This window comes from Hibiscus syriacus, unplaced genomic scaffold (genome assembly GCF_006381635.1).
Source record: "Hibiscus syriacus cultivar Baekdansim isolate YM2019G1 unplaced genomic scaffold, ASM638163v2 tig00117056_pilon, whole genome shotgun sequence".
Classification (NCBI taxonomy): Eukaryota; Viridiplantae; Streptophyta; class Magnoliopsida; order Malvales; family Malvaceae; genus Hibiscus; species Hibiscus syriacus.
The window spans coordinates 2,840,687-2,865,651 of NW_024063539.1; the positions used below are offsets into that span (position 1 = coordinate 2,840,687).

General features: G+C 36.8%; 2 protein-coding genes and 1 pseudogene across 3 annotated transcripts; 1 reads left to right on the forward strand and 2 right to left on the reverse strand.

Annotated features, from left to right (window-relative positions):
- On the forward strand, positions 1–24,103 carry LOC120198416 (5'-adenylylsulfate reductase-like 4). 2 transcript variants are annotated; one of them, XM_039199763.1, is made up of 6 exons: positions 1–23; positions 18,334–18,336; positions 21,487–21,723; positions 22,296–22,483; positions 22,574–22,698; positions 23,325–24,103. In XM_039199763.1, the coding sequence occupies exons 3-6, from the start codon at positions 21,526–21,528 to the stop codon at positions 23,771–23,773; spliced, it is 960 nt and encodes a 319-aa protein (XP_039055694.1). In that variant the 5' UTR covers positions 1–23; positions 18,334–18,336; positions 21,487–21,525; the 3' UTR covers positions 23,774–24,103. The 2 variants fall into 2 exon arrangements, with proteins under 2 accessions (XP_039055694.1, XP_039055695.1); XM_039199764.1 differs by having other exon boundaries at positions 22,296–22,396.
- Positions 1,387–2,531, reverse strand: LOC120198417 (protein EXORDIUM-like 2). The gene has a single exon (XM_039199765.1). It carries the CDS (start codon positions 2,495–2,497, stop codon positions 1,559–1,561), a length of 939 nt encoding a protein of 312 aa, XP_039055696.1. The 5' UTR covers positions 2,498–2,531; the 3' UTR covers positions 1,387–1,558.
- LOC120198185 lies at positions 6,754–15,973 on the reverse strand (annotated as a pseudogene).
- Positions 24,104–24,965: the final 862 nt, after the last annotated feature.

Here is a 24,965-nt window from a genome sequence, read left to right on the forward strand (position 1 = left end):
ACTTTTATTTTTTTTAAATTAACGTCGGTACTAAAATAAAACAAAAACTAAACTTTATGTATGGTTTTGAAAAAATTAAAAGTTTAGATACTAAAATCGATTAAATTAATAGTTTAGATACTAACTACGTAGTTTACCCTTTTTTAAGTGGATAATTACATTTTTCTACCTCTTATTTGATTGTCTATTTTTACACGTTGTTCTTATTATTTTTAGTAAACTACACCCCTGACCACTTAACTATAACTGAATTCAATTCTGATCATTAATCTTTTAATTTTATCAATTATACCATTTAACTATTTAAATGATATCAATCAAATTTTATGATATTAACATTTAAAGAAGAAACTGACGTGACAATTAATAAAATTAGTATAATTAACAATTAATTAGCTTACAATCAACATCGCGATACTAATCAATAAACATTTTCTTTTTGAGGTTGGAATTGAAATCAACTATATATGGAATTAAAAAATAAATTAACTTTTTTTTTTACATTTTCCTTCCAAATTTCCACTCAATTATGCATACACTTAATTTAATAACTCAAGTTATAAAAAATACTTATTGGTCCAAAGTGGCAAGCCGAAGTGCCGAACCATCTATTCACGTGCCTTGCTGAGCACAAATATACCATTTGTTTTGTCTTGGGTCTGGGCTTAATACTAGCCCACGAGTGACCCTTGCGGATTGTTGTTTAGTTAAATAGTAACAAAAATGAATCTCGAATCGGAAATGTATATTTGATAAAAATGTTATTTTTATATCTTACTACATAAATTAGTAATTAATTAATTTTTAACTGTTTAAATAATTTAATCTGAAAAATAGTAAAAAAAATAAGCCTTACTTATTTTGAATAGATATTTAATTTTTAAATTTAGATTTATAACGATCTTTCCTTATATTATGACAAATTATTTTGAAATTTGTATAATAATTTATATAACAATTAACATTTTCCACGTTAATATTTATCTACCAAACGTGACATAATGTTATATTCACCATTAATACTTTATTGTAATTTATCGTCTTAATATTGTTTGATTTTGTTTTGGATGTCATATGTTCAAATGTGTTTAAATACAATTATTGTATTTGATTTAAGGTTTGAGATTATAAATATTTTTAATATTATATTTAAGAAAGGAAAAAATGTTAATTATGTCATTGATCCTTATACCTAGACTAATTTTGAGATTTAGTCCTTAACATAAAAGGCTACAAATTATGATTTATTTTTTCAATTTTAAAATGTCAATTCATTCAGTATTTTTTTGGTCAAAAATTAATTATCTTTGACATGTGAAATAATATATGATTAAAGGAAAACAAATAGTTTTAAAAAAATGTTGTCTGCTAATAGGGAATACAAAGTAGACGTTCAATATTTATATAGAGAGGAAAACCTTTTTATTAAAATAAAACCACACTCAAATATAGGAAAATAATTTCTTTTCTTTTTTTGGACAAATGTATACAGAGTTGAGCTCGTAAATATACATAATAACATAAAAACCCATCACTCTTCCATGCCACTTGTGTTTGCTCAAACCAGTGTTTTGCATGTTGATGTTTGAGGATCCCACATCGCCGGGACCAGATATTTACGCCCGTTAACCCCAACGGCGTTATAGCTAGCCCCCGTGGTTTTGTCCACCAAAACCTCTCCAGGATACCCCGGGTACGCCCCTTTCCCGAATATCCCCGTACACGCGCTCACCGCCTCCAGTGGCGCTTCCGCCGGCCCCTGGAAGTACCCGCTATTGAACGGATTCGTCACGGTTCCCGCCAAAACCGTCGCCAGATTAATCACCATTCCGTCAACCCCGACGTCGCCGTTAGGAGCAACCAACGGCCGAGTTTGCGGTCCGTACTCGGGTTGATGAAACGGCCACGCGCAATAACCCGGACACTGGCTCACCGAGTTACCCACCCAAGCGTAAACGAACCTTTGCTTCTTAACCCGACCCGAACCATGTGTCCCGCACCTGCTCACGCAGAACCCATCAACGGCAACGTCAGCGGAAGTCAAAAGAACGTTGACCCCTCTTCCGCCATTTCCATGTCCGGTTTTGGAACTCAAAGCTCTGAGTTGGGAAGTTTTGAGAGCCTTCCCTAAAGAGTACTTAACATCAAGGATTTGTTTCCCTACAACGAAGTCACTCGAACCACCTCTCTGGTACTTCTCAGTTGTATGCCACCACGAGGAAACCGATGGCGGTGAAGGCGTCTTTGCTGTGCTGAGGGAGTTGAGAAAGTCGACTATAATGGATCGGTGTGAAGAGGAGAATTTACCGTACCAAATGAGATTAACGGTAATATTACCCTTCAAGAGAGGACCGTTGTGGTATTTAAGAAGGGTGGGTTGTTGTTGTTGAAGGAGAACCCAGGGTTTTCTAGCGGTGGCTAAGGAAGGGGAAGGTAAAGAGAAGGAGAAGAGGAGCAAAAGAAGTAAAAAGAAAGGAATGGCGCCATTGCTAGCCATGATGGAAACTAACTTAGCTGGTTTGGGAGCTGTGGAAGTGAGTATATATAGGGGTGAAAGAAATAGGTTGGATTGTTGGCGTTTAAATGGAGGCAGGGAACGTAGAGTTGGCTCTTTCGGTTTTATTAAACCAATTTTCACTAACAAAAACCTTTTGTTTAGTATACTTATTAAATGTAATTTTTAAAAATTATACTCCTATATATACAAAAGATTGTTAATATTTTAAATATAATGATGGTAATGGATCGGATCAGATCAGATTAGATTTTTTGTTCACCTAACTTAATTTCGAATATTTAAATCTTCTACTCGTATCTTATCCGTTTTAGGTTTAGAAAGGTTTTGCCTAAACCAAAATTTAAACTTATTTTTAGGTTAAAATTTGTACCGACTCCATTAACCCTGACATATATATAAATATATATACATGCATTCATTTTTATTATGTAAGATAATAGTTGAATTTAAAAAAAGGAGTGTTCTTATAATTATTCCTAATAGGATGACTATAAAGGAAAATTACTCCTATATACTAACAAAAATCACGACTTGACTTAAATTCATATTTTCAAAATAAAATATCGATATAGTCTAATTGGATCGAATCGGAATTTATCGAATCCAGATAACATTATCATCCAAATATATGCATGTTTAATGATATTTTATTAAGAGAAAAAATGAGTGTGAAATTAAGAGACACAATTAATGTAAATGGAAAGGGGAGAGATGCGTTGAATGAAGAACGCGGATGAAGTTAATTGTGAGGTTTTGGTTATTAAACTGCCATACGCGCTGTTTTCCCTTCACATTTAATTTACAACTGTCTTTGCCTCGTCACTCAATTGAATTACACATTTATTAGGATGAGAAAATGATAAACATCAAACTTCACAAACTTTCCATTTAGTTGAAGGTAATTTGGCGTTGGCATCTTTTAATACAATATTCAGTTAAACCGCTCAATGATTAACCTTCAAATACCTTATTATATTGTTGAAACAATACTTTAACCAAAACCATATTATATATAATCTATGATGCATTCCAGCTAGTTTCATTGTATGAAATATAATTATCTATCAATCCCCACATTGTGGATTAATATAGGAAAAAAAATGTTACAAAAATTTAAGTTATCCAACGGTTTTCCAAAGCCATTCATGAGGTTAGAAGGCAATGATTAAAGCATCAAACTGGGTCCATTCTAAAATCCTCATCTTCTCAAGCATCTTGTGAATGTGAATGCCTTATTTTGAGGTTAATAATGGCGGATGGATGCTTAGGCTTTCATAGCAAGAAGCTATCAATGCTTAAACATTTTGAGTCTGTTTATTTTACGTCCATCCAACATTTTTAAGTTTCAAAATATAATTTTTTTTTAAAAACGAATTCAACTAGCGTTTTTGGGGATAAAAAGTGATACATTCATATTAGGTGACTCGAGCTATCTAATATTAAAATAAAATATATATTACCATAAGACCAAATTAATAATGATAAAAGAAACTAAAAAAATCTCTATCATTATATTAATTTTTAAAATATATTTTATTATAAGGTAAAATACCTCAAAGATTATAAAATTATTGACACGGACGGAGCTTAGTGAGGGGTTAAGAGGGCTCCGGCCCCTGTTAAAATTTGTATATTCAATATAATTTTAATCTAATAGTATTTTGGTTCATGTAAAAATAAATATTTAAAATTAAAAAATATATGGATTTATTATATATTTAATCAAGTAAGGACCGAACTAAAGAAGGATAACCTCGTGTTCTAAATAATTTTGGTTTAATAACAATTTAGGTCATTGTAAGTTTAAATACTAGACAAATTAGGTGTTATCTTGTGAATTTTGATGGGTTTTTTATTATTATTTATTAATCTAGGGTGAATACAAAGTAATACATGTACAAACACTCTCTATTATTTGACAATGGATGCTCATACCCCTACATGCGCAATGCTCGAACTCGATATCAATCAAGCTATTGATCTTGACTGTTAAAGGAATTATAATGTGAAAAATAAATAAATTTGTATAATAATATATTTGGTTCTCATAATCTCATTACTTACATATTCTACCAATTTATTCTTAATTCTAATTAAAAACAATTTAATAATCAACCAATGAGGTAGTGATATATGTTACGATCTTATTGGTAAAAATAAAGAAAATTGAAATGTTTTCAGCGCGACTCAACTTAGATCATAAAGTGTAGGCATGCCTAACTACTAGTCAAATTTAATGCTTGATTCATGGTTGATAACATCTTGTATGTAAATCATATTATTGGTGAAAATTAAAAGGGGGAAAAAACATAGGTGGACTTAAGTCATGGGTATAGATACGCCTAATCATTGAGTAAAATATAATGTTTAGGGTTTAGTGACCTAATTGATGAAAATTGAAAGTTTAGTGATTTAATTAATAAAAGTTTCTATTTCGTGGTCAAAATAGAATTGATCTAACGATTTAGTGATCTCTCAGGTAATTTACCATTTATTATTAAACAGGTGTTATATATAGTGTTTCTGTTAAATTTTTTTTTTTTGCGAACTCCGGGTGTTTTCCATTTATCCGTTAAGGATTTAAGCAGAGACTAATTTTATCGAATTATATAACTTTTTATGTTATAAAACTGTGTTACAGCCCTGAGGAAAAAGAAAGTGCACTCTTTCGAATTGAACAACTCTAGAACCTAAGTAGGGGTTAAACTGATTTTGTTTAACAATTCAGAAATGATTCATTCTTAAAAGAATTTCTTAAAAAAAAAATTAGTATTTATGATTCCCATCCTTATAGATCACATGTTTTAACTCAAAACTTTTAAAGATAACAACCATCTCTTTAATCATAAAGGCTGAATTTACGAGATAATGTTGTGAGAAAAAACAATTCACGAGATAACGCGTTCCAACAATTAATTGTTGAGATAGGGTGTTTGCTACAGTTCGAATGAAGGTCGCCGGGTGTTCTGGGCGACCAATGAAGGTCGCCAGGTGATCCATGGGAGAAACAATCAAACAATAATTGTTTGGGTTAAATGCAAATTTGGTCCTCACAACTTTACACTCTCATACGTGTGTTTTAATATTTAGGGGATAATAGCATTTTCAGTCCCCTATGCTTTGTAATCTATTTGTTTAATCATTTAGTGACATTTTTAATATTTTGTTTCAGGCATGTATATTTTAATAATTATATTTTAGTCACTAGTTGTTTATTCTGTCAAGTTTGTGTATGCTTCATTTTGATCATAATATTTTTAGTTATTTCATTTTAATCACAGATTTCTTGTGTTTTATATATTTTCCTTAATTTTCGAAATTGGCCATGAAATTTGTAAACATGTTATTTTAGCCACTGTTTAGTATTTATGTTTAATTATAATTTAGTCATACATGTTTCTTGTTTATCCGACCGAGGCCATCCGAAAGCATCCGAAAGCATTCGAGAGCATCCGAGGCCATCCGACCGAGGCCATCCGAACGAGCTATGCGAGGGCATCCGAAGGCGACCGAGCGAGCTATGCGAGGGAATCCGAGGGCGACCGAGCGAGCTATGCGAGGGAATCCGAGGGCAACCGAGCGAGGGTAGGTCGCCCGGAGTGCATGGCGACCTACCCTCGCTCGGTTGCCCTCGGATTCCCTCGCATGGCTCGTTCGGATGGCCCCGGTCGGATGGCCTCGGATGCCCAGCGTGTTGGGACGTGCATGGAACATGCAATCTCTTGTAGGTCGCCGGGAAGACATGGCGACCTAGTAGGTCGCCCGGAAGGCATGGCGACCTACGGCCAACACTGTGGATTTCACCCTATTTGAGTAATTAATCTTGGGAGTACGTTATATCGTTAAATAAAAAATTCGAGAACATTATCTCGAAAGTTTTGCCCTCTTTGGCTGTAATCATTAAGATCACTTAATTCATACTCAGTCAATTTATTTAAATAACAAGAATGGGAAGAAATATTGAACTTAGAATATATGATAATTTAGGTGTGAATATTTTATTTCTGCGCACAAAAATAATTAAATAATATAATAAAAAATATTTGATACATAAATCATATAAATTTTAAGATATTCCATATTTTTAATTAAAAATAGCAATAAAAAATTAAAATCTAAATATTTAAATTTTATGATTTAAAATTAAAATAAATAAATTTTACTACACCTGTTTATCAAATAGTAACTCATAAAATAATCTGAAAAAAAATTAAACTGCCTAACATTTATTTTCTATGCACTGACATGTTTGCATGTTGTATAAGTAATTGTTTTAAGCCAAAGTAGAACAAGCGGAGGTTGTTGGGTCAAACAAAGCGGGGAGCAAGTATTTCCTGACATTGACACCATTTGCATTGTAGCTAGCTCCGGTGGTGCGGTCCACCAGAAGGTCACAGGCATAGCCGGATAAGCCCCTTTACCATATATCCCAGGGCAAGCAGCAGCAGCCTCCAGTGGCGCTTGTTGTGGACCCTGATAATAGCCATTTCCAAACGGATTCGTGGCAGTCCCGGCCAACTGGCTAGCTAGATTCAACACCATCCCATCCAGACCCACATCGTTGTTCGGTGCAACCAAAGGTGGGAACTGTGGTCTGTGGATGGGACGGTGGAATGGTCAAGCGCATTGACCCGGGCACTGTGTGTCCGAGTTACCAACCCAGATGTAAGCAAACTTATAGCCCACGCTTGAACCTGAACCTGAACCTGAATTATGGGTTCCGCACCTGCTCGAGCAGAACCCTTCGACGGCAACGCCAGCCGATGTCAAGACGACGTTAATGGCGTTCTTCTGAGGACCCTTAATTTGATGCCAATTGCAGGATTTGGTGATTATTTAATGACTTCCCGAAAGAGTATTTCTCATCAGGGATTTCTGTACCCAATGAAAGGTCCAGGGAAGGATATTTCTTGGTGAGACGATAGTATTTTTTATTGGCTTTCCACCATTTGGCCACCGAGGGTTGAGTCGGGTTGGAAGATGTAACTAGGGAAGCGATGAAATCGGATATAAATGGCACGTTGAGAAGTCTTGAATTTTCCGTACCAAATGAGATTAACGGAGACTTTACCTGATAAAAGAGGGCCACCGTGGCATAGGCTGCTGACGCCAGACAGAATAGTGATTATCCTGTAGGCTAGCTCCGACAGACGATTCACAAGAGAAAATTCGCCCAAAAACCAGAGAAAAAAAGTCTCTAGGGTTTAATAAAATATTATAAAATCAATAACTGTCAAAAGCAGTCCACAAGCCGGACTGTTATAGCTAAAAAAATCGTCTTTATTCGAATTTTGCCAAAAATAGCAAAAATCGTATTTATTCGAATTTTGCCAAAAATAGCAAAATCCCGAAAATCACTCTAAATTGAAATTCGAAATAAAATAAGCAATCTCCCAAAAATCCGGTCTAAATCGGATTTAAATTGACTTCCTAATTAACAATCGAAATATTACCATAAAATAGTAAAAAATAACTAAATCTAGTGATTCGGAGGGGAAAACGGCAGAATTTGAGGTTGAAAAAAAGGCCACATGGAGCGTAGCTCATGTGGAGAGCGTGCGCGTCGAAAAGAGCTTTCCGGATTGGGGTCTTATGCGCGATTCTGACACCTGTAGCCAAAGTTATGGCCAAAAGACTGAAACATACTCAAAACGACCCCAATAAGGAACATGTCACAATCAATTCCCGCCTTTGCGCTGATCTGCCAACTCATGGTATCTCAGCGCCATCAACGTGCAATCTGACAGCTCAGCATCATCTGTCTCAGATCCCCCTGCATCAGTCGCCCCGGGTTGGAAAGAACTCGTCCCCGAGTTCAGAGTAGTGTCATCAGGATCCACAAAACAATGACTCAGGTGCTTCACATTAAAGACATCAGAAGTCTTCAAGTGACTGGGAAGTCGCAACCTGTAAGCATTATCATTGATCTTCTGCACGACCTCACAAGGTCCAATCTTCCGATCCTTAAGCTTATTATACTCACCAACAGGAAAACGATCACGAGTTAATACAGCCCAAACAAAATCACCAACATCAAAAAGTACCTGACGACGATGATTGTCGACCCGAGTCTTGTACTTGGTATTGCTCTCATGAATGGTCTGTTTCACCTGCTCATGGATACCCCGAAGATACTTTGCCATCTCATCTGCTTTAGGACTGAAACGTCCTATACGTGGAATAGGGGCTAAGTCCAACACCCCGGATGGGTTCTGACCATAGACAATCTCAAATGGGCTTAAACCTGTGGTTCTGTTTTTTGATCTGTTGTAGGCAAATTCTGCCTGAGGCAATGCCAAATCCCATGCTTCGGCTTCGTTCCTGCCAAACACCTTAAAAGGTTTCCCAAACTTCGTTCACCACCTCAGTCTGGCCATCCGTCTGGGGGTGGTAGGCGCTACTGAAATTCAACTGCGTTCCCAGTTTCCCCCACAGGCTCTTCCAGAAATGACTGATGAACTTAGTATCACGATCTGAAGTGATGGATCGAGGAACACCATGTAAACGCACAATCTCCTTGAAATAGAGATGGGCAATCCGGTCAGCATCCATAGTCTTTCTGCAAGCTACAAAATGAGCCATCTTGGAAAACCTGTCAACCACAACAAAGATAGAATCAGAGGCCCTTTGGGTGCGGGGTAAGCCTAGTACAAAATCCATGCTGACATCGAACCAAGGAGCTTCAGGAACAGGTAAGGGAGTGTACAATCCCGCATTGGTGAGAACTCCCTTAGATCGCTGGCACACATAACAACGGTCCACATAATGGGCCACATCACTAGTCAACTTGGGCCAATAAAATTCAGAAGAGATAAGGGCCAATGTCTTATCTCGGCCAAAGTGTCCCTCATTATGGAGTTCACTTATAATTTGCTGCCTCAATGAACAATCTGGAATGCACAATTGTAATCCACGAAACAGATACCCATTATGCAAAACAAAATCATGACGGTGACCCTCAGTTACCTCCTGAAATATCCTTCCAAAGGAAGGATCAGCTGCATACATATCTGTGAACGTCTCAAATCCTGCAACTTTAGTACTCATGGTGGTGAGAAGTAAGGTACGACGGCTCAGGGCATCTGCGACGCGGTTCAAACTCCCTGCTTGGTGCCTCAGCGTAAAAGTGAATTCTTGCAAGTATGCTACCCACTTGGCATGACGTCTACTCAGCTTGTGTTGGCCATTGATGTACTTCAAGGCCTCATGATCGGTAAACAGAATAAACTCCTTCTGTACTAGGTAGTGACGCCAATGCTTCAGGGACTGAACTATGGCATAGAACTCCAGATCATAAGTGGAATAATTTTTCTTTGATCCCGATAGCTTCTCACTGAAAAAAGCAACCGGACGACCTGCCTGACTCAGAACACCACCAATGCCAACGCCAGATGCATCACAATTTACCTCGAACACTTTGTCAAAATCTGGAAGTGCCAAAACTGGAGCCTCGGTCATCTTCTGCTTGACCAGTTGAAAACTGGCCTCTGCCTCCTCAGACCACTGGAAATCACGCCCCTTGAGGCACTCTGTGATAGGGGCGATCAGAGTACTGAAATTTCTAATGAATCGACGGTAAAAAGACGCCAAGCCATGGAAACTTCGGATGTCATGTAAGGTTCTTGGTCTGGGCCACTCCAAGACTGCATCTATTTTTGACTGATCTGCATGAACACCATCAGTAGACACAACAAAACCAAGAAAAGTCACAGAAGTAGTGAAGAAAGAACACTTCTTTTGATTGACAAACAAGCACTCCGTTTTCAGCATCTCAAAAACAGCACGGAGGTGATCGAAGTGTGAAGTCCATGTCGGACTATAAACGAGGATATCATCGAAGTAAACTACAACAAATTTCCCCATAAAAGGCCGCAAGACCTGATGCATAAATCTCATGAATGTACTGGGCGCATTGGATAACCCAAAAGGCATGACCATCCACTCATACAACCCTTGTGGCGTTTTAAACGCCGTCTTCCACTCATCTCCAGGCCTTATTCTGATTTGGTGGTAACCGCTCTTAAGGTCAATTTTTGAGAAGATCTTAGAACCAGATAGCTGATCCAACATATCATCTAGACGGGGAATTGGAAACCGGTACTTCACTGTAATTCTGTTGATCGCTCGGCTGTCAACACACATACGCCAAGAACCATCTTTCTTTGGCACTAACAGAGCAGGGACTGCACATGGGCTCATACTCTCTCGGATATAGCCCCTCTCCAACAACTCTTCCACCTGTCGCTGCAACTCTTCGGCCTCCTTAGGACTGAGGCGATATGATGGTCGATTTGGCAAACTTGACCCAGGAACAAGGTCAATTTGATGCTGAATATCCCTCATAGGTGGTAGTCCAGGAGGAAGATCCTCTGGCATCAAGTTAGAGAATTCTGCTAGCAACCGCTGCACCTCTACTGGTAAATCTGTATCCACGTCTACTGCATTGTTCTCGCAAGGTAGCAAGGCATAGACCACGTCGCCATGCTCAATCTCATCTAAAACCTGGACATAGAAAGCAGATTAGTATTATGGGTTACTGGGGTAGGAGTAAGTCCTTCCCGCCGGGTGCCAACACAATCTTTTTTCCCTTGATGCTAAGGGAATATGTATTCTTCCGTCCATCATGAATGACACTGCGATCATACTGCCAAGGTCGACCCAACAATATATGACACGCATCCATAGACACAACATCACACCAGGCATTATCAAAATATTTTCTACCAATTGAAAAAGACACCAGGCATCGCCTATCAACTGTTACCTCACTGTCTTTATTTAGCCATGACAACTTGTATGGCTTAGGATGACGGTCCGTCTTCAACTGCAATTTCTGGACAACCTCCTCGGACACTACATTCTCACAACTGCCGCTGTCAATGATCATTTTGCAGACTTTATCTGCAACTGTGCAAGTCGTGTGGAAAATATTGGTTCTCAACCAATCGTCCCCTGAATCGCCCTTGGGGGTAAGTAGACTCTTGCGAACGACCAGAGTCTCATGACCATCTCCATACAGCACATCATCAGTCTCATCATCGTCATACACGGGTTCGCCAATCTCCTCAGTCTCGTCTTCCACGTTTTCCTCAATCAACAAATTTTTGCCCTTTTGACTAGCAGGCTTCCTGCAATCAGTCGCCCTATGCCCTTGTTCACCACAACGAAAACACCTAATAGTAGGGTTAGAATTACCCTGCGGTGGCTGCTGAGCAGGACGGGACTCTTGAGGGCGAACTGGTCGACTGTTGTGATCGCTCCTGATCACTGGTCTCCTGTTTTGCTGTTTTTCAACAGCAAGTGCACGCTGGTATGCTTCCGAAACACTCCACAATGAATGAAGGCTGAGGACATCTTGCAAGGGCTGGCGTAAACCCCCCAAATATCGCGCCACCATCTGCTCCTCCGTCTCAGATAAATCGTTCCGGGCGACCAATTGGTAAAACTCCTCCGTGTAATCATCGACTGATCGCGCGCCCTGCCTCAACGCATGAAGTCGCTGAAATAAGGTTTGCGTGTAGCCGAAGGGAAGGAAGTGGCCCTTCATCTTCTTTTTCATCTTCTCCCAATCAGTGATCTTGGCTTTGCCCTGTCTTTCTCGTGAACGTCGTAACTGTTCCCACCACGCAGATGCTCTGCCCTTGAGTTTGATGGCGATCAGTTTCACTTTCACACGATCGGGGACTTCCTTATATTCAAAATACGCTCCACTTCATTAATCCAATCCACGAATCCCTCGGCCTGTAATGTACCAGAAAACTCAGGGAGATCGACCCGAAAACCGAGGTCTCCATGACGCTCCTCCCGACCACGGTGCTCCCGGAATCCTGCGCCCCGGAATCCTGCGCGATTGTGATATGGGTTTTCGAAAGTGGAATTTGTATCGTGATCAGAGGCCTCACGATCCTCTAAATCCTGCGCCGCCAGGCGCTGGGTTAATTCTGCGACTTGCCTCTGCAAATCCGCAATCATCACATCCTGAACGCTGCGATCACGGCGTTGGGCTTCCTCATTCGGAACCTGCTCACGACGACCACGACCACGACCTCCAGCCATTGAAACTGGTGAAATTTCCCAAGAAGATGTTGAAGCTCTGATACCAACTGACGCCAGACAGAATAGTGATTATCCTGTAGGCTAGCTCCGACAGACGATTCACAAGAGAAAATTCGCCCAAAACCAGAGAAAAAAAGTCTCTAGGGTTTAATAAAATATTATAAAATCAATAACTGTCAAAAGCAGTCCACAAGCCGGACTGTTATAGCTAAAAAAATCGTCTTTATTCGAATTTTGCCAAAAATAGCAAAAATCGTATTTATTCGAATTTTGCCAAAAATAGCAAAATCCCGAAAATCACTCTAAATTGAAATTCGAAATAAAATAAGCAATCTCCCAAAAATCCGGTCTAAATCGGATTTAAATTGACTTCCTAATTAACAATCGAAATATTACCATAAATAGTAAAAAATAACTAAATCTAGTGATTCGGAGGGGAAAACGGCAGAATTTGAGGTTGAAAAAAAGGCCACATGGAGCGTAGCTCATGTGGAGAGCGTGCGCGTCGAAAAGAGCTTTCCGGATTGGGGTCTTATGCGCGATTCTGACACCTGTAGCCAAAGTTATGGCCAAAAGACTGAAACATACTCAAAACGACCCCAATAAGGAACATGTCACAATCAATTCCCGCCTTTGCGCTGATCTGCCAACTCATGGTATCTCAGCGCCATCAACGTGCAATCTGACAGCTCAGCATCATCTGTCTCAGATCCCCCTGCATCAGCTGCGCGGTAAGCGTCCTTCCGGCGGACCTTGCCCCTGTATTGAAAAGGAGGAAGAAAACAACTTTGGAAGTTGCAAAAGAAGCCATGAACCGATGAAACGGAGAATGATTTGTGGGGTTGGGGATGAAAAGAAGGAAAAGGAGGGAAATGTATTTATAGTGTTGAAAATTATAATTAACGTGTGGTGGGGAGTATAACTGTATAAGAGATGGACATGGCAATGGCATATTACAAGGTTCTTATTTACCTCCCTCGGGTAGTCCCCCAGTTAATTTTTTTTATTGGTATGGAATTATTAAAACCTAGTATATTTATTTATAATTTCTTTATTGTTTTGATAATGCCACTTATGTAGATATAATTGATATAATATATAATATGAACAATTTTATATTAAAATAAAATACATATAACTTGTTTTGTGGATTGTTGTGTTAATATCGTTAGAAAAATAATGTATTAATCAACCTATTTATTGAAGAATGTAATTTAAGATTTATTCAAAAAAAAAATTGAAGTTAAGTTTTATAAAAAACATTATCGATCAAATTGACGAACAATACAAATATTAACAATCATATTTAACAAGGGTACTGAGTGGGTTTAGAGTAGATTTTGTAATATCTCAAAATTATTGATATCAATTCTGATTCAGTAAGATATTTAATTGTTATGAAATATTGAGTCTATTATTATATTATGAAATATTGAGTCTATTATTATATTGTGAAATAATAATGGGGCTACTATGAATTTAAAATAATAGTGTTACGTGAAAAAGGAGAGTTTTAATTTTGGGACAAAATAGTAAAGCTTGGAAGTTTGAGGGGTAAAATGATAATTTTGTTAAACTTGAGGAAAAATATGATGGTGATCCTATATTTATCAGTATTTACGATAAGTTTGAGTACGATATTGAAAATTTAAAATAATTTTAACTACTCAAATTTATTGATTTTTTATTAAATCAATATCTTTGTGTATTATTATTATTATGTTTATAAATTTGAGTAAAACACGGAGAATAATAATTTAGAATGATCTATATGAAACAAATTCATTATTCTAAGGATATTCTTGTCCAAAGCAATGTGAATTGTGTAACACCTAAGAATTTAGAGGTAATAACATTCCCACAATTTTAACTAAAAATATTACTATTGGTAATAAGTTATTAAATGGTAATAATCTTTTCTGTAAACCAAACGCGAGAATACAATTTCGGAAAAGATTATTCTCCTAAGTAATGATTTTTTCCGCGAACTAAACGTAATGTTAGAAGCTCCTCTACATTATTTTTAAGTAACATATGTTACATATGTTTGTATTGAAGCTTTGAAATGTGAAGATCAAGTGGGATCTTCCTAGGTGAAAGGCAAGGCCAAATTGATAGAGTAAAGTGAAAAAGAGCTCATCTTTTGGTGTATTTGTGTGTTGATTTTGAGGTGAGTGCCATTCTATTTGTGCTTACTAGATTAAGAAGTATTTAGGTTTTGTGATTAACCCTCATGCTATGTTATGTTCATATATGTATTCATGCTAAGGATAATTACGAGGGAATGGAGTCCTCAGGGTATAATCATGCCTGTGTATTGTACTCATGCCATGGGTTGATGAGATAGGAATTGATATGCATGAGATCATGATATGATGTTGCCATGAATTGTGCCACGGTTGGATATATATTGCATGATGCCATATTGCCATAGTGTATGAGAAATGTGGCGTGCATTTTCCTTTCAGTCCCTATGAACTTGTTAAGCATGATTAAAATGTGATTAATGAAATGTATGGTAATTATGACCTCTTATGTTGTGGAGTCTTTTAGGTATAATTGGTTAATCGTACCCATTGTATAAAGCTATATAAAATCGATAGATTTAAAGGATATTTACATCAAAATTATTATATACTTTTTTAGTATTTAAATTAGTGTCGAACTCAAATAAATAATTAGATAATTCTAACTTTATATTTTTTTTTAAAAAAAATTCAAGTTAAATTGAGTTCAATCCTATGTTTCATGAGTTTATCATTTTTGTTAAATTATTTAATTTCCTCAAAAGTGAATCATCATAATCTACAGTTTAGTATTAGAAATTACACTTAAATTGACTCAAAATTGGATTGAAATCGGATAAAGCTAAAAGTTGAAATGGTGTATCCATGCATTTACAAAATATACGATGTGAAAAGAATCATGGACGGATGTATCTGGTACATGGGTGGGGTTATAGTCCCTTAAACCCCACAAATTTTTACGTTTAACTCATATATATAATTTGAATATTTGTAACATAATTATAAATTATCTTTCTACTTTATTCCTCCAAGTTAGTATCTTACTCCGTCCCTCGAGGGAATTAGCATCCCAACTTGAAAAAACAAAACTAAGTTAACCAACGTTCACCTGCACCAAATGCACCAACCACGAAACTAAGGAGAGGCTGGCCCTGGCGAACCACTACCGAGTCAATAGCTGTATTTCATATTTTATATATTTTTAATAAAAAATTCTTAAAATATTATGAATTATTTTTTTAATTTTTCTTCTAACATAAAATTTTGGGTTCATATATGGATTACCTCAACCTTTTTCTCACCTCACGAGCTTGACTCTTTTTAAGGCGCGTCTACTCTCACCTCCCCACCCTACACAATTCCTCATCTTCATCTTACTTATCCATTAGAAATTCAAGGCTATTCACGTCAATTCAACGGTTTATGCTAACTGTGACGAAGCTGTAATGCTTTTTGTTTTCTAGCGACGAAAAAGACTTCGCTCAACCTTAGTGCACTGCTTTCTTTTCCTACCAATATTTCATTGCGCGTGAATTAAGAAAAAAGGTTAAAAAAACACAAGCTTATTGGAGAAGTTGCAACTCGAAATGCCCCCAAGACATCTTTATTTATTGTCCGTTTCTTAGCCGGTTCCTTAAGTTCATTTAACCCCAGGAAAAAATCCTCAACTCAGAGCTATCTCAGTTGCTTAGAGTTTTTCTTCTGTAAATCAGTAAATGGTTTCTTTTGTGACTCGATGTTTCTGTAATGCTTTCCTTGTTTTTTCGTTGCTTCAAATCGGTTTGGTCGGAAGGAAACTGGGTGAAGTGGTAGAGGAGCCTCAGCTCTTGAAATACCACAACGACCTTCTTCTTTCCGGGAAAATCACAGTCAATCTGATTTGAGAGATATGATTAAGGGATGGAGCTCTCATTTGGCTAAATTCTTGGATGCAATTGATTATTGGACTAAGTCTAGAAACAAGAAGCCAAAGAAGTTCAATGTTACAGTTATCAGAGACGAGACCGTGCCACAACAAACGAAGGAAGCCAGAGGGGATTGTGGTCCTCTCGTATGCATGTGCTTGGAGCGTTTGACGACAGGAAGTACACATTTTCTACCTCCCACTGATAGAGATAGAGGTGCAGTAGGCTTGTGGTTTCGGCATTTTATGGCTAGAGCGATATATGCGAGACGCTGCCTACCTGCATCCGCGTTATGAAAGTGTCCATAAACAATTTGTAAGTCAAATGCAAGTGTTGTTAAACATATTTACTCTTTTTGGTTTGAAAATGTTTGGTTAAGTAGCTAGAATTCAATAAGTTGTTGTTTGTAGGTTTTAGATGTGTAGAAAGTGTTGTTGATTCAATGTTTGGTTTCTGCAGGTTAATCCTGAAGTGAGCTGTGTGAAATGGATGTATGGGTGCAAAAGTTGATTTCATTATTATTATTTGATTGTTTAATTGATTTGTAAAAGATGATTTGCAAATGTTGATTTGTTTAATTGATGTGTACATAATATTTGTGCTTGTTTAATTGATTGAAATGTAATAGTTGATTTGTTATGTTGAATGCAAAACAGACTATCGCAACGCGGAAATGACTATCGCAACGAGAGAATCGCAATGCGAAATGAAAATCGCAACGAGTGAATCGCAATGCGAAAATGAAAATCGCAACGCGAAACTAATTTCGCGTTGCGATTTTCATTTTCGCATTGCGATTCACTCGTTGCAATTTTCATTTCGCATTGCGATTTTCATTTCGCATTGCGATTCTCTCGTTGCGATAGTCAATTTCGCATTGCGATAGTCATTTCCGTGTTGCGATAGTCATATTCGCATTGCGATTTCCGCGTTGCGATAGTCAAATGAATGTCTAATAAGTGATAACAACTGAACTTATCATAGCAATGTTCAAACTCAAGTTACTAATACATGCCTAACTGAAAATATTAAAAGTTCACACATAATATACACATAATACAACGTTTGCATTTAAAAATCACCTAAGTTAACAGTCCCAAAAGGTGAAGCCGGTTGTGATTGAGATTTTGATGAGGATCCATATTTTGGTAGAGGAAAAGATGATTGTGATGGCACTGGTGATCCACATGTCAACCTTGTATGACCATTTTCCTTGCACCGACTACATGTCGATCTCTTCACCCTTAGACGGTATACGATCGTGACTTTTTGGTCGGCCAGGTAGCCTTCTGTCCATGGCTGGTGGCAAAACTGTTTGTAAGTCATCTGGTATGTCCCACTCAGAAGGATGTGGAATATGGTAGACAATCTCGCCATAAGTCTGTCGATATACTTCTGTAGTGTAGCAATCCATAGCGTATACGCTTGAATCATCTTGGTTTAGATGAAGATAAACTTTTATAACATGGCCACACGGATAACCAGATGTTTGCCATTTCATACAACTACACGTCTTTGCATTTAGATCGACAAGCCCATTTAAGTTATTATCCAGTACTTCAAACAAAGTGTTTGAACATGGTTCAACTGTCCATGACGTTGACTTCACAACACGTTTCGTTATCTTTTTTTCTGTCCATGGTGTAACACGATGTTCCAATGTTCTTGTAAATTTAAATAAATAATACTTAGTAAAATATATGATAAGTTACGAATTTAAAGAAATAATACCTGCATGGTTTCTTTTCTTGTAGTACCACTGTTGAATAGAGGCTCGAAAAAACTCCATTAACATAGTAATGGGTAATTTCCGGGAATGACGACTTAGAGAGTTGATTGATTCTGCACTATTAGACGTCATGAAACCATATCTTGCTCCAAGTTGATGTACTCTTGACCATCTTTCAAACCCGACATCTTCTAGTGTTTGAGCATACTGAGGTAAAACACATCTTAAACAGTTTATATGCTTATTAAAATCCACTTCCCGATAAGCTTTTACAGCCTTCCAGTATGTTCATTTGTGATTTTTTATACCAGCTGACCTTGATTTTAGATTTCTATACAAATGAACACCACAAAGTCCATGAAAAGCATATGAGAAACACCTTCTAACAGCGTTGTCAATTGAGTTTGCCCTATCGGATATGATTGTCAGATTGCTAATAGGACCTATGCAATCCCTAAGATGCCCCATAAACCATATCCATGAATCAGATGTTTCAGATTTGTCAACCCCGTAAGCTATTGGCAGTATCTCATTGTCAGCATCCATGGCTACTGCTAATAAGTTTACTCCAAGGTATCGACCTTTTAAATGTGCTCCGTCAACTATAATAACTGGGCGCATGCAATTAATAAATGAACGAATCTACAAAATCATATACACAAGAAATATAATCATTTAAATATGAAATGCATGTAACTAACAAAAATGAGTCAACAAAATTATATTGATTTACTAACCGCAGCACCAATGGCGATAAACAGCAACTCAAAGCGTCCATCTCTATCTGTTTTGATATGAGTTACCGACCCAGGATTTTTCAGCTTTAAATTGTGACAATAAGCCGGCAGTTGGGCAAACGATGCTTCTGGCGACCCCCTCAACAATTCCAAGGCATAATATTTGGCTCTCCAAGCTTGAGAATACGAGATACTAATCTTGAACCGAGCATTCATGTCAGTCATAATTTCATGTCCCCGATATACCCTACCATTCAAAAACATTAACTCAGCCAGAAAACCACCCAACACCTTTTTGTTTGACTGTCTATGGTGAGGAAAAACATGGGTTCTTGAACATGTATGTTTATCAATAAAAGTCCTAACTTGAAACATTTCACAATCTTTTATCCTCTTTGCAATCATACGCCACATACAGTTTTTGTCAATCATACACCTTGTTTCGAAACGATCTTTGCTTGATTTGTTAACTTTTAGTTGATAGCTATCTTCCACACATTTCGTATACAAAGCTATCTTCAAGTCTTCCTTTATATCAAAACAATCATCTTTCTTGATACGAATAATTTTTGTGTAACAATCAACTGCTATCTTTACCAACTCTTCTTCTGGTATCTGAAGTAATTCTGGCATATTCCAGTTATACTCACGTGGCATTTTTTTCGGGGACTTTTCTTTGGGGATTTCTTCTTCTTCTTCTTCTTCTTCTTCAGTGTTATATGAATTACAGAATGGATGTTCAACATGTTCATTTACAGTCGTAACTTCCTCCTCATTATCATCAACAATATCTTCCTCGGCAACGGTTGTTTCATCATCAAAATTCGGGTATTGACCAATATCAAAATCATTACACGCAGGGTCTGTTTCTTCTTCTGAAAAATCATCAAAATCCGAGTATTGACCAAGATCAAAGTCCGGGTATTGACCAAGATCAAATTTCGAATACTGACTAATACTCACAATTTTTTATGTTGGCTCATCATCGTCTAACTGGTCAATACGAAAACCGGAATTTGGTGCTGAAAGTTGATTGAGATTTGGATTAGGGAAAGGTTGTGGGTTTTGAGATTGTGTTTGGTATTGGAAATGTGGTGAAACAATATTTGCTTGGTGATGAAATTGTGGTGGAACCATTAAATTTTGAGCACCATAAACTGGGGTTGAAAAACTTAGTTGATTACTACCCGCTACTGACCCAACTTTACTACTTCTAGGTTCAACAACATACAATGTAACATCATCACTTGAAACACTAATGTAAGCAATGAATCGTTCAACATCTTCATTGTCGGTTAACAAATAAACTTTACCATTTCTCTGATAAGATAGCCTAAATCCACTTAGGGGCTCTAAATTCAATTTATTTGCAACACGTAACATTAGAGTTTCATAAGTTAACTTTTTTAATGACAGTTTTAGTTGAAGATTCATGGGTAAAGGCATATATTGTAAAACACCATGAACATTCTCCCATGACCCTCCAAAACACAAATCTATCCAAACATGATCAACATTAGATGATTTCATTATTGTAAATTAATTTACTAAACAAACGAGCTGCGAAACTAAAACCTGTTGCTGGATGGGGAAGGATGTCGTTGGATATAGGAACGGATGTCGCCGGAGAGAGTGATAGATGGAGATGTAATGAGTTGCGATTTAGGGATTTAGGTTATGAGTTGCTGCTGCTGCGTAGTTATATACCCAAAACATTTGTGTTGTGAAATTAAAACCTGTTGCGAATTCAGAAATCAAGTTGCGAATTCAGAAATCAAGTTGCGAATTTGAAATTCAGTATTGCGATAGTCAGAATCTCGTTGCGATTTACAGATTCGCGTTGCGATTTACGTAATCGCGTTGCGATTTACGTATTCGCATTGCGAATTAGGAAAATCGCAACGCGAATTTGGGAAATCGCAATACGTATTCTCATTGCGAATTAGGAAAATCGCAACGCGAATTTGGGAAATCGCAATGCGATAGTCAGAATCGCGTTGCGAATCTGGAAACTAATTTGCGATACCGGAGATCGCGTTGCGAATTATCGATCGCGTTGCGATTTACGGATACGCGTTGCGATTTTACGTATTCTCGTTGCGATTTACAGATTCGCGTTGCGATTTACGTATTCTCGTTGCGATTTATGGATATACGTTGCGATTTTACGTATTGTCGTTGCGATTTACGGATACGCGTTGTGATTTTACGGATACTCGTTGCGATAGTCAGAATCGCGTTACGATTTATATGTTCGCGTTGCGATTTTCATATTCGCGTTGTGATTCTGGAAAATCGCAATGCGAATTTGTACTATCGCATTGCGATTCTTTATAATCGCGTTGCGATTCTGGGAACTGATTTACGATTCTGGAGATCGCGTTACGATTTTTATTTCGCATTGCGATTTTGTTGATCATTTTGGTAAATTTAAAAAAAATTGATTAAAATCGTATATTATAAAATATTTTTAGTCACTGAGGTGATTTTCTCAAAAAAAAAAAAAAAAAAAAAGAATTCGTGTCAATTGGCAAACCATTGTTGTCGGTAGTTGATGGGTACGAAGGCATGGCAAACGAGGTTGCTGATATTGGTTTTCTGGTGGAGGCTAACGTGCGCCGTCTTCGTACCCTTTAGGGTTCCGTTCTGTCCCAAGGTCTCCGTTTCCGACGCGATCTTTGATTCCCGAGACTCCTATTGTCCTATTACCTTTGCTGATGTTGAATCTATCGACTTCCTTGGCTTTACCGAGGTACCTTCAGATTCTGTATTTCCTTTCAATTTTTATTCACTTTATCCATTCCTTTGAAAATTATCTCCTTTTTTGGCTGGTTTGGTGCTATATTCTGAACTAGATTTTTAGAAATTAATAGCTAGAAACCTTTTTATTTAGTTATAAGCTGATAAGTAATAAGAAAAAAGGGAATGTATTTAGGGTTTTTCATTTTGGTTGCTTAAAAATGTAAAATTTGCTTTAGAAAAGTGGAAGCATAATTTCTCAAGATGAGACAAAATACGCTAATTATCATGTATGAGCTTACAAATATGTGATCACAAAAAAGAGATCATTCAGTTTTGCATTTTTGTATAAATTCTCTGGATTAGTTCTCCATTGATCTTGATGGAATTGGAGATATCTTAAATTTCTTTAAGCTTTTATTTATTTATTTATTTATTTATTTATTTATTTCTATCAGTTCATTGCATTAGGTCTAAAGGAACTAACGTTTTTTAACTAAATTCATATTAGAAATTGCGTTGAATCATGATTTTACTTTTTGTCTGTGAAAATTTTATTTACACTTTTTCTTTTGTTCGGTGAAGGGAGATGAGGTTTCATTGCAAAGGGCGCTTAATATGGTTTACAAGAACAGCCATGAATATGTAGCTGTGCTTTTCTATGCATCTTGGTGCCCCTTTTCAAGGTCTTTTAGACCAAGCTTCAATATCCTTTCTTCTTCGTATCCTTCTATTCCTCATTTTGATATAGAAGAGGCAGCTGTCAGGCCAAGGTTTGCAAATGAATTTCTTTCATTTGTTATATGCTTGCCATGAGTATGTATATCTTGTTAAACTAAACTGTTGGATTTTGATTTCTTCAGCATACTCTCAAAGTATGGAGTTCACGGGTTTCCTACTCTTTTCCTTTTAAATTCCACAATGCGTGCACTTTATCATGGAAACCGTTCTCTGGAATCTCTCAGTGCATTCTATGGTGATGTCACTGGTAAGGCCTTTGTTCTGCAATTCATGAACTTCTGTGATATCTATGTTTCATTGAGTTGATTTATTTAGTAGATATAAAGTGGAGACCGGGTATGTTCATATGTTTTGACTAATGACATACCTTTAATGTACTTTTTGTTTACTTTAGTTAAAAATGCTTTCTAGTTCTAGCCGGTGATCACCTGTCTGGTGCTCAATTGATAACGCTCCCTTTTTTTGTGTTTTGTGCTTTTGGGGGGGGGGGGGTAGTGCATAAGATTATGAATTCAGTAGGATCATAAGACAGTCGTTTGTGCAGGCTTTAATGATATTCTATGATCCTGCTTTCCATAGTAAACACTTCCTTAAGGAGTTTTTTCCCCTTGTTTTTGAGGGCTTTAATGATTTAGAGTTTTTTACCTTCTTTCATGCCCCATTCAAACATGTTCCCCATCAAGTAATGGTAATCTGTCATTCATTCATTTCCAGGACAGGGAATTTGAGTGAAAACAAAGTTTGATGGTGTTTAATAATATTATACATCCGGAGTCTTATGAAAAGCATACCTAACATATTTGCATGGCCATTTAGCATAGCTGAAACTTTTCCCCCTTTGTTTTCCTTAATGAATTTGTTACATTGTTCTAGGCATTAAGAACTCTCTGGATAAAATATCACTGGACAAAATCAGACACTCATCAAATCATGAGAAGCATAATAGCACTGAGCAGGAAAGCTGTCCATTCCCGTGGGCAAGATCTCTGGAGAATTTACTTCGACAAGAGACATATTTGGCTCTGGCCACCACTTTTGTGCTTTTAAGATTGCTTTACTTGTTGTATCCAACTTTGCTTGTAACTGCACAGCTATCTTGGGGACGGTTTATCCGAAATGTGAAATTTGGGGCTTTGTTGGAACATCCCGTGGCATATCTGAAACGAGTGATTCAACTGATTAATTCCCTGAAGGAACCTTGCAAGAGAAGCAATTTGCAAGGCGCAATGAATGCTAGAGCATGGGCCTCTAAATCCCTTGCAACTGTTTCAATCGGCGATGCCAACACAAGCAGTGCTGTGTCTACAACCGGATGTCACTAACTCTTTTGCTGGTGTTATAGGTATATTTGTTTCCTATGCAATGTTTGGCTACCATCTCCGGGAAGCAGGATCCCTTTTGTTTCACGAGTTCATACACCAGATTGAGTATTAATTTGAATTATGCTATGTTATATTGACCATGCACTAGTTATTTATCATTTGTTGATATGATCTAGAATACATGTTTACACATAAAGCGGCACTGCAACTTGTGAATAGGCTACTTCCAAGAACCGCAATGAGTTCCACTGTTAATGAAGCTGTTACTTGGCTTCTTTAAAGCATGTTGCAACTTTTTGTTAAATAATAGTAGACCTGAATTCCATGTAATATATTATTCCCTTCATCTTACTAAATCTGTGTATTATTAGCTTTTTAAAAATTTAAATTTTTAAACTTTGATCTTGATTATTTTAAGTATATAAAATAATTAAATTTTATAAAATATATATTTAAAATAATTAAATTTTATAAAATATATGTTTAAATATTATTTGATTGAAGGTTTTTAATTTTTTTTTTGTCTTTATGAATAATAAATTTTAAATAATAATGAGTCGAAATTAAAAATTAATAAAAAATAATCATGGACAAATTTAACGGGAGAGAGGAATTATTTATTTAGGGCTTGAAAATCTTGACAATTAGTTATATTGACTTGCACAATTCTCACAATCTCAATGGGTGTTGGTGTGATGAACTTCAAATCCTATTAAACCAAACCCTATAGGATCTAATTACACTCTCACTAGATGAAATAAACAGACCACTAAAATTAGCATTAAAAATTAAGGAGATTTTTATAAGAAAAAAGAATTAATTCTAGTTATCTAGATTTACTTATTCAATGCTCTTAAAAAAGTGAAACTTTTTATGAAGATCATACAATGACATCTCTATTAGCCTAACAGAGTTGAAATGCCTATGCTAAAGTTATAGGAATCTATCGTCGGCCTTCGTAAAGTGTTAAGATATTACTATCGTCTGGGCATCTCAACGAAACGTTGAAAATCCTTTACATAATGCGTAGAAATAATTACGCCTAATCTAAAATTTACCTATTTCATTTTTATAAAGATTAAGACAAAGAAAACGTTCAAACTATGGACTTTGACAAATGAAAGCGTTAAGAACTGTCCATGCGGTACAAATACAAGTTTGGAGACAACTCCATCCGGTCTAGAAATCGTTC

Excerpts from the sequence above, each read along its gene's own strand:
- LOC120198417 (XM_039199765.1), bottom strand. The coding sequence starts at position 2,497 with ATGGCTAGCAATGGCGCCATTCCTTTCTTTTTACTTCTTTTGCTCCTC.
- LOC120198416 (XM_039199763.1), top strand. The coding sequence starts at position 21,526 with ATGGGTACGAAGGCATGGCAAACGAGGTTGCTGATATTGGTTTTCTGG. Across the intron at positions 22,484-22,573 it reads GAGGCAGCTGTCAGGCCAAG|CATACTCTCAAAGTATGGAG; the intron begins GTTTGCAAATGA and ends TGATTTCTTCAG. Across the intron at positions 22,699-23,324 it reads ATTCTATGGTGATGTCACTG|GCATTAAGAACTCTCTGGAT; the intron begins GTAAGGCCTTTG and ends ACATTGTTCTAG.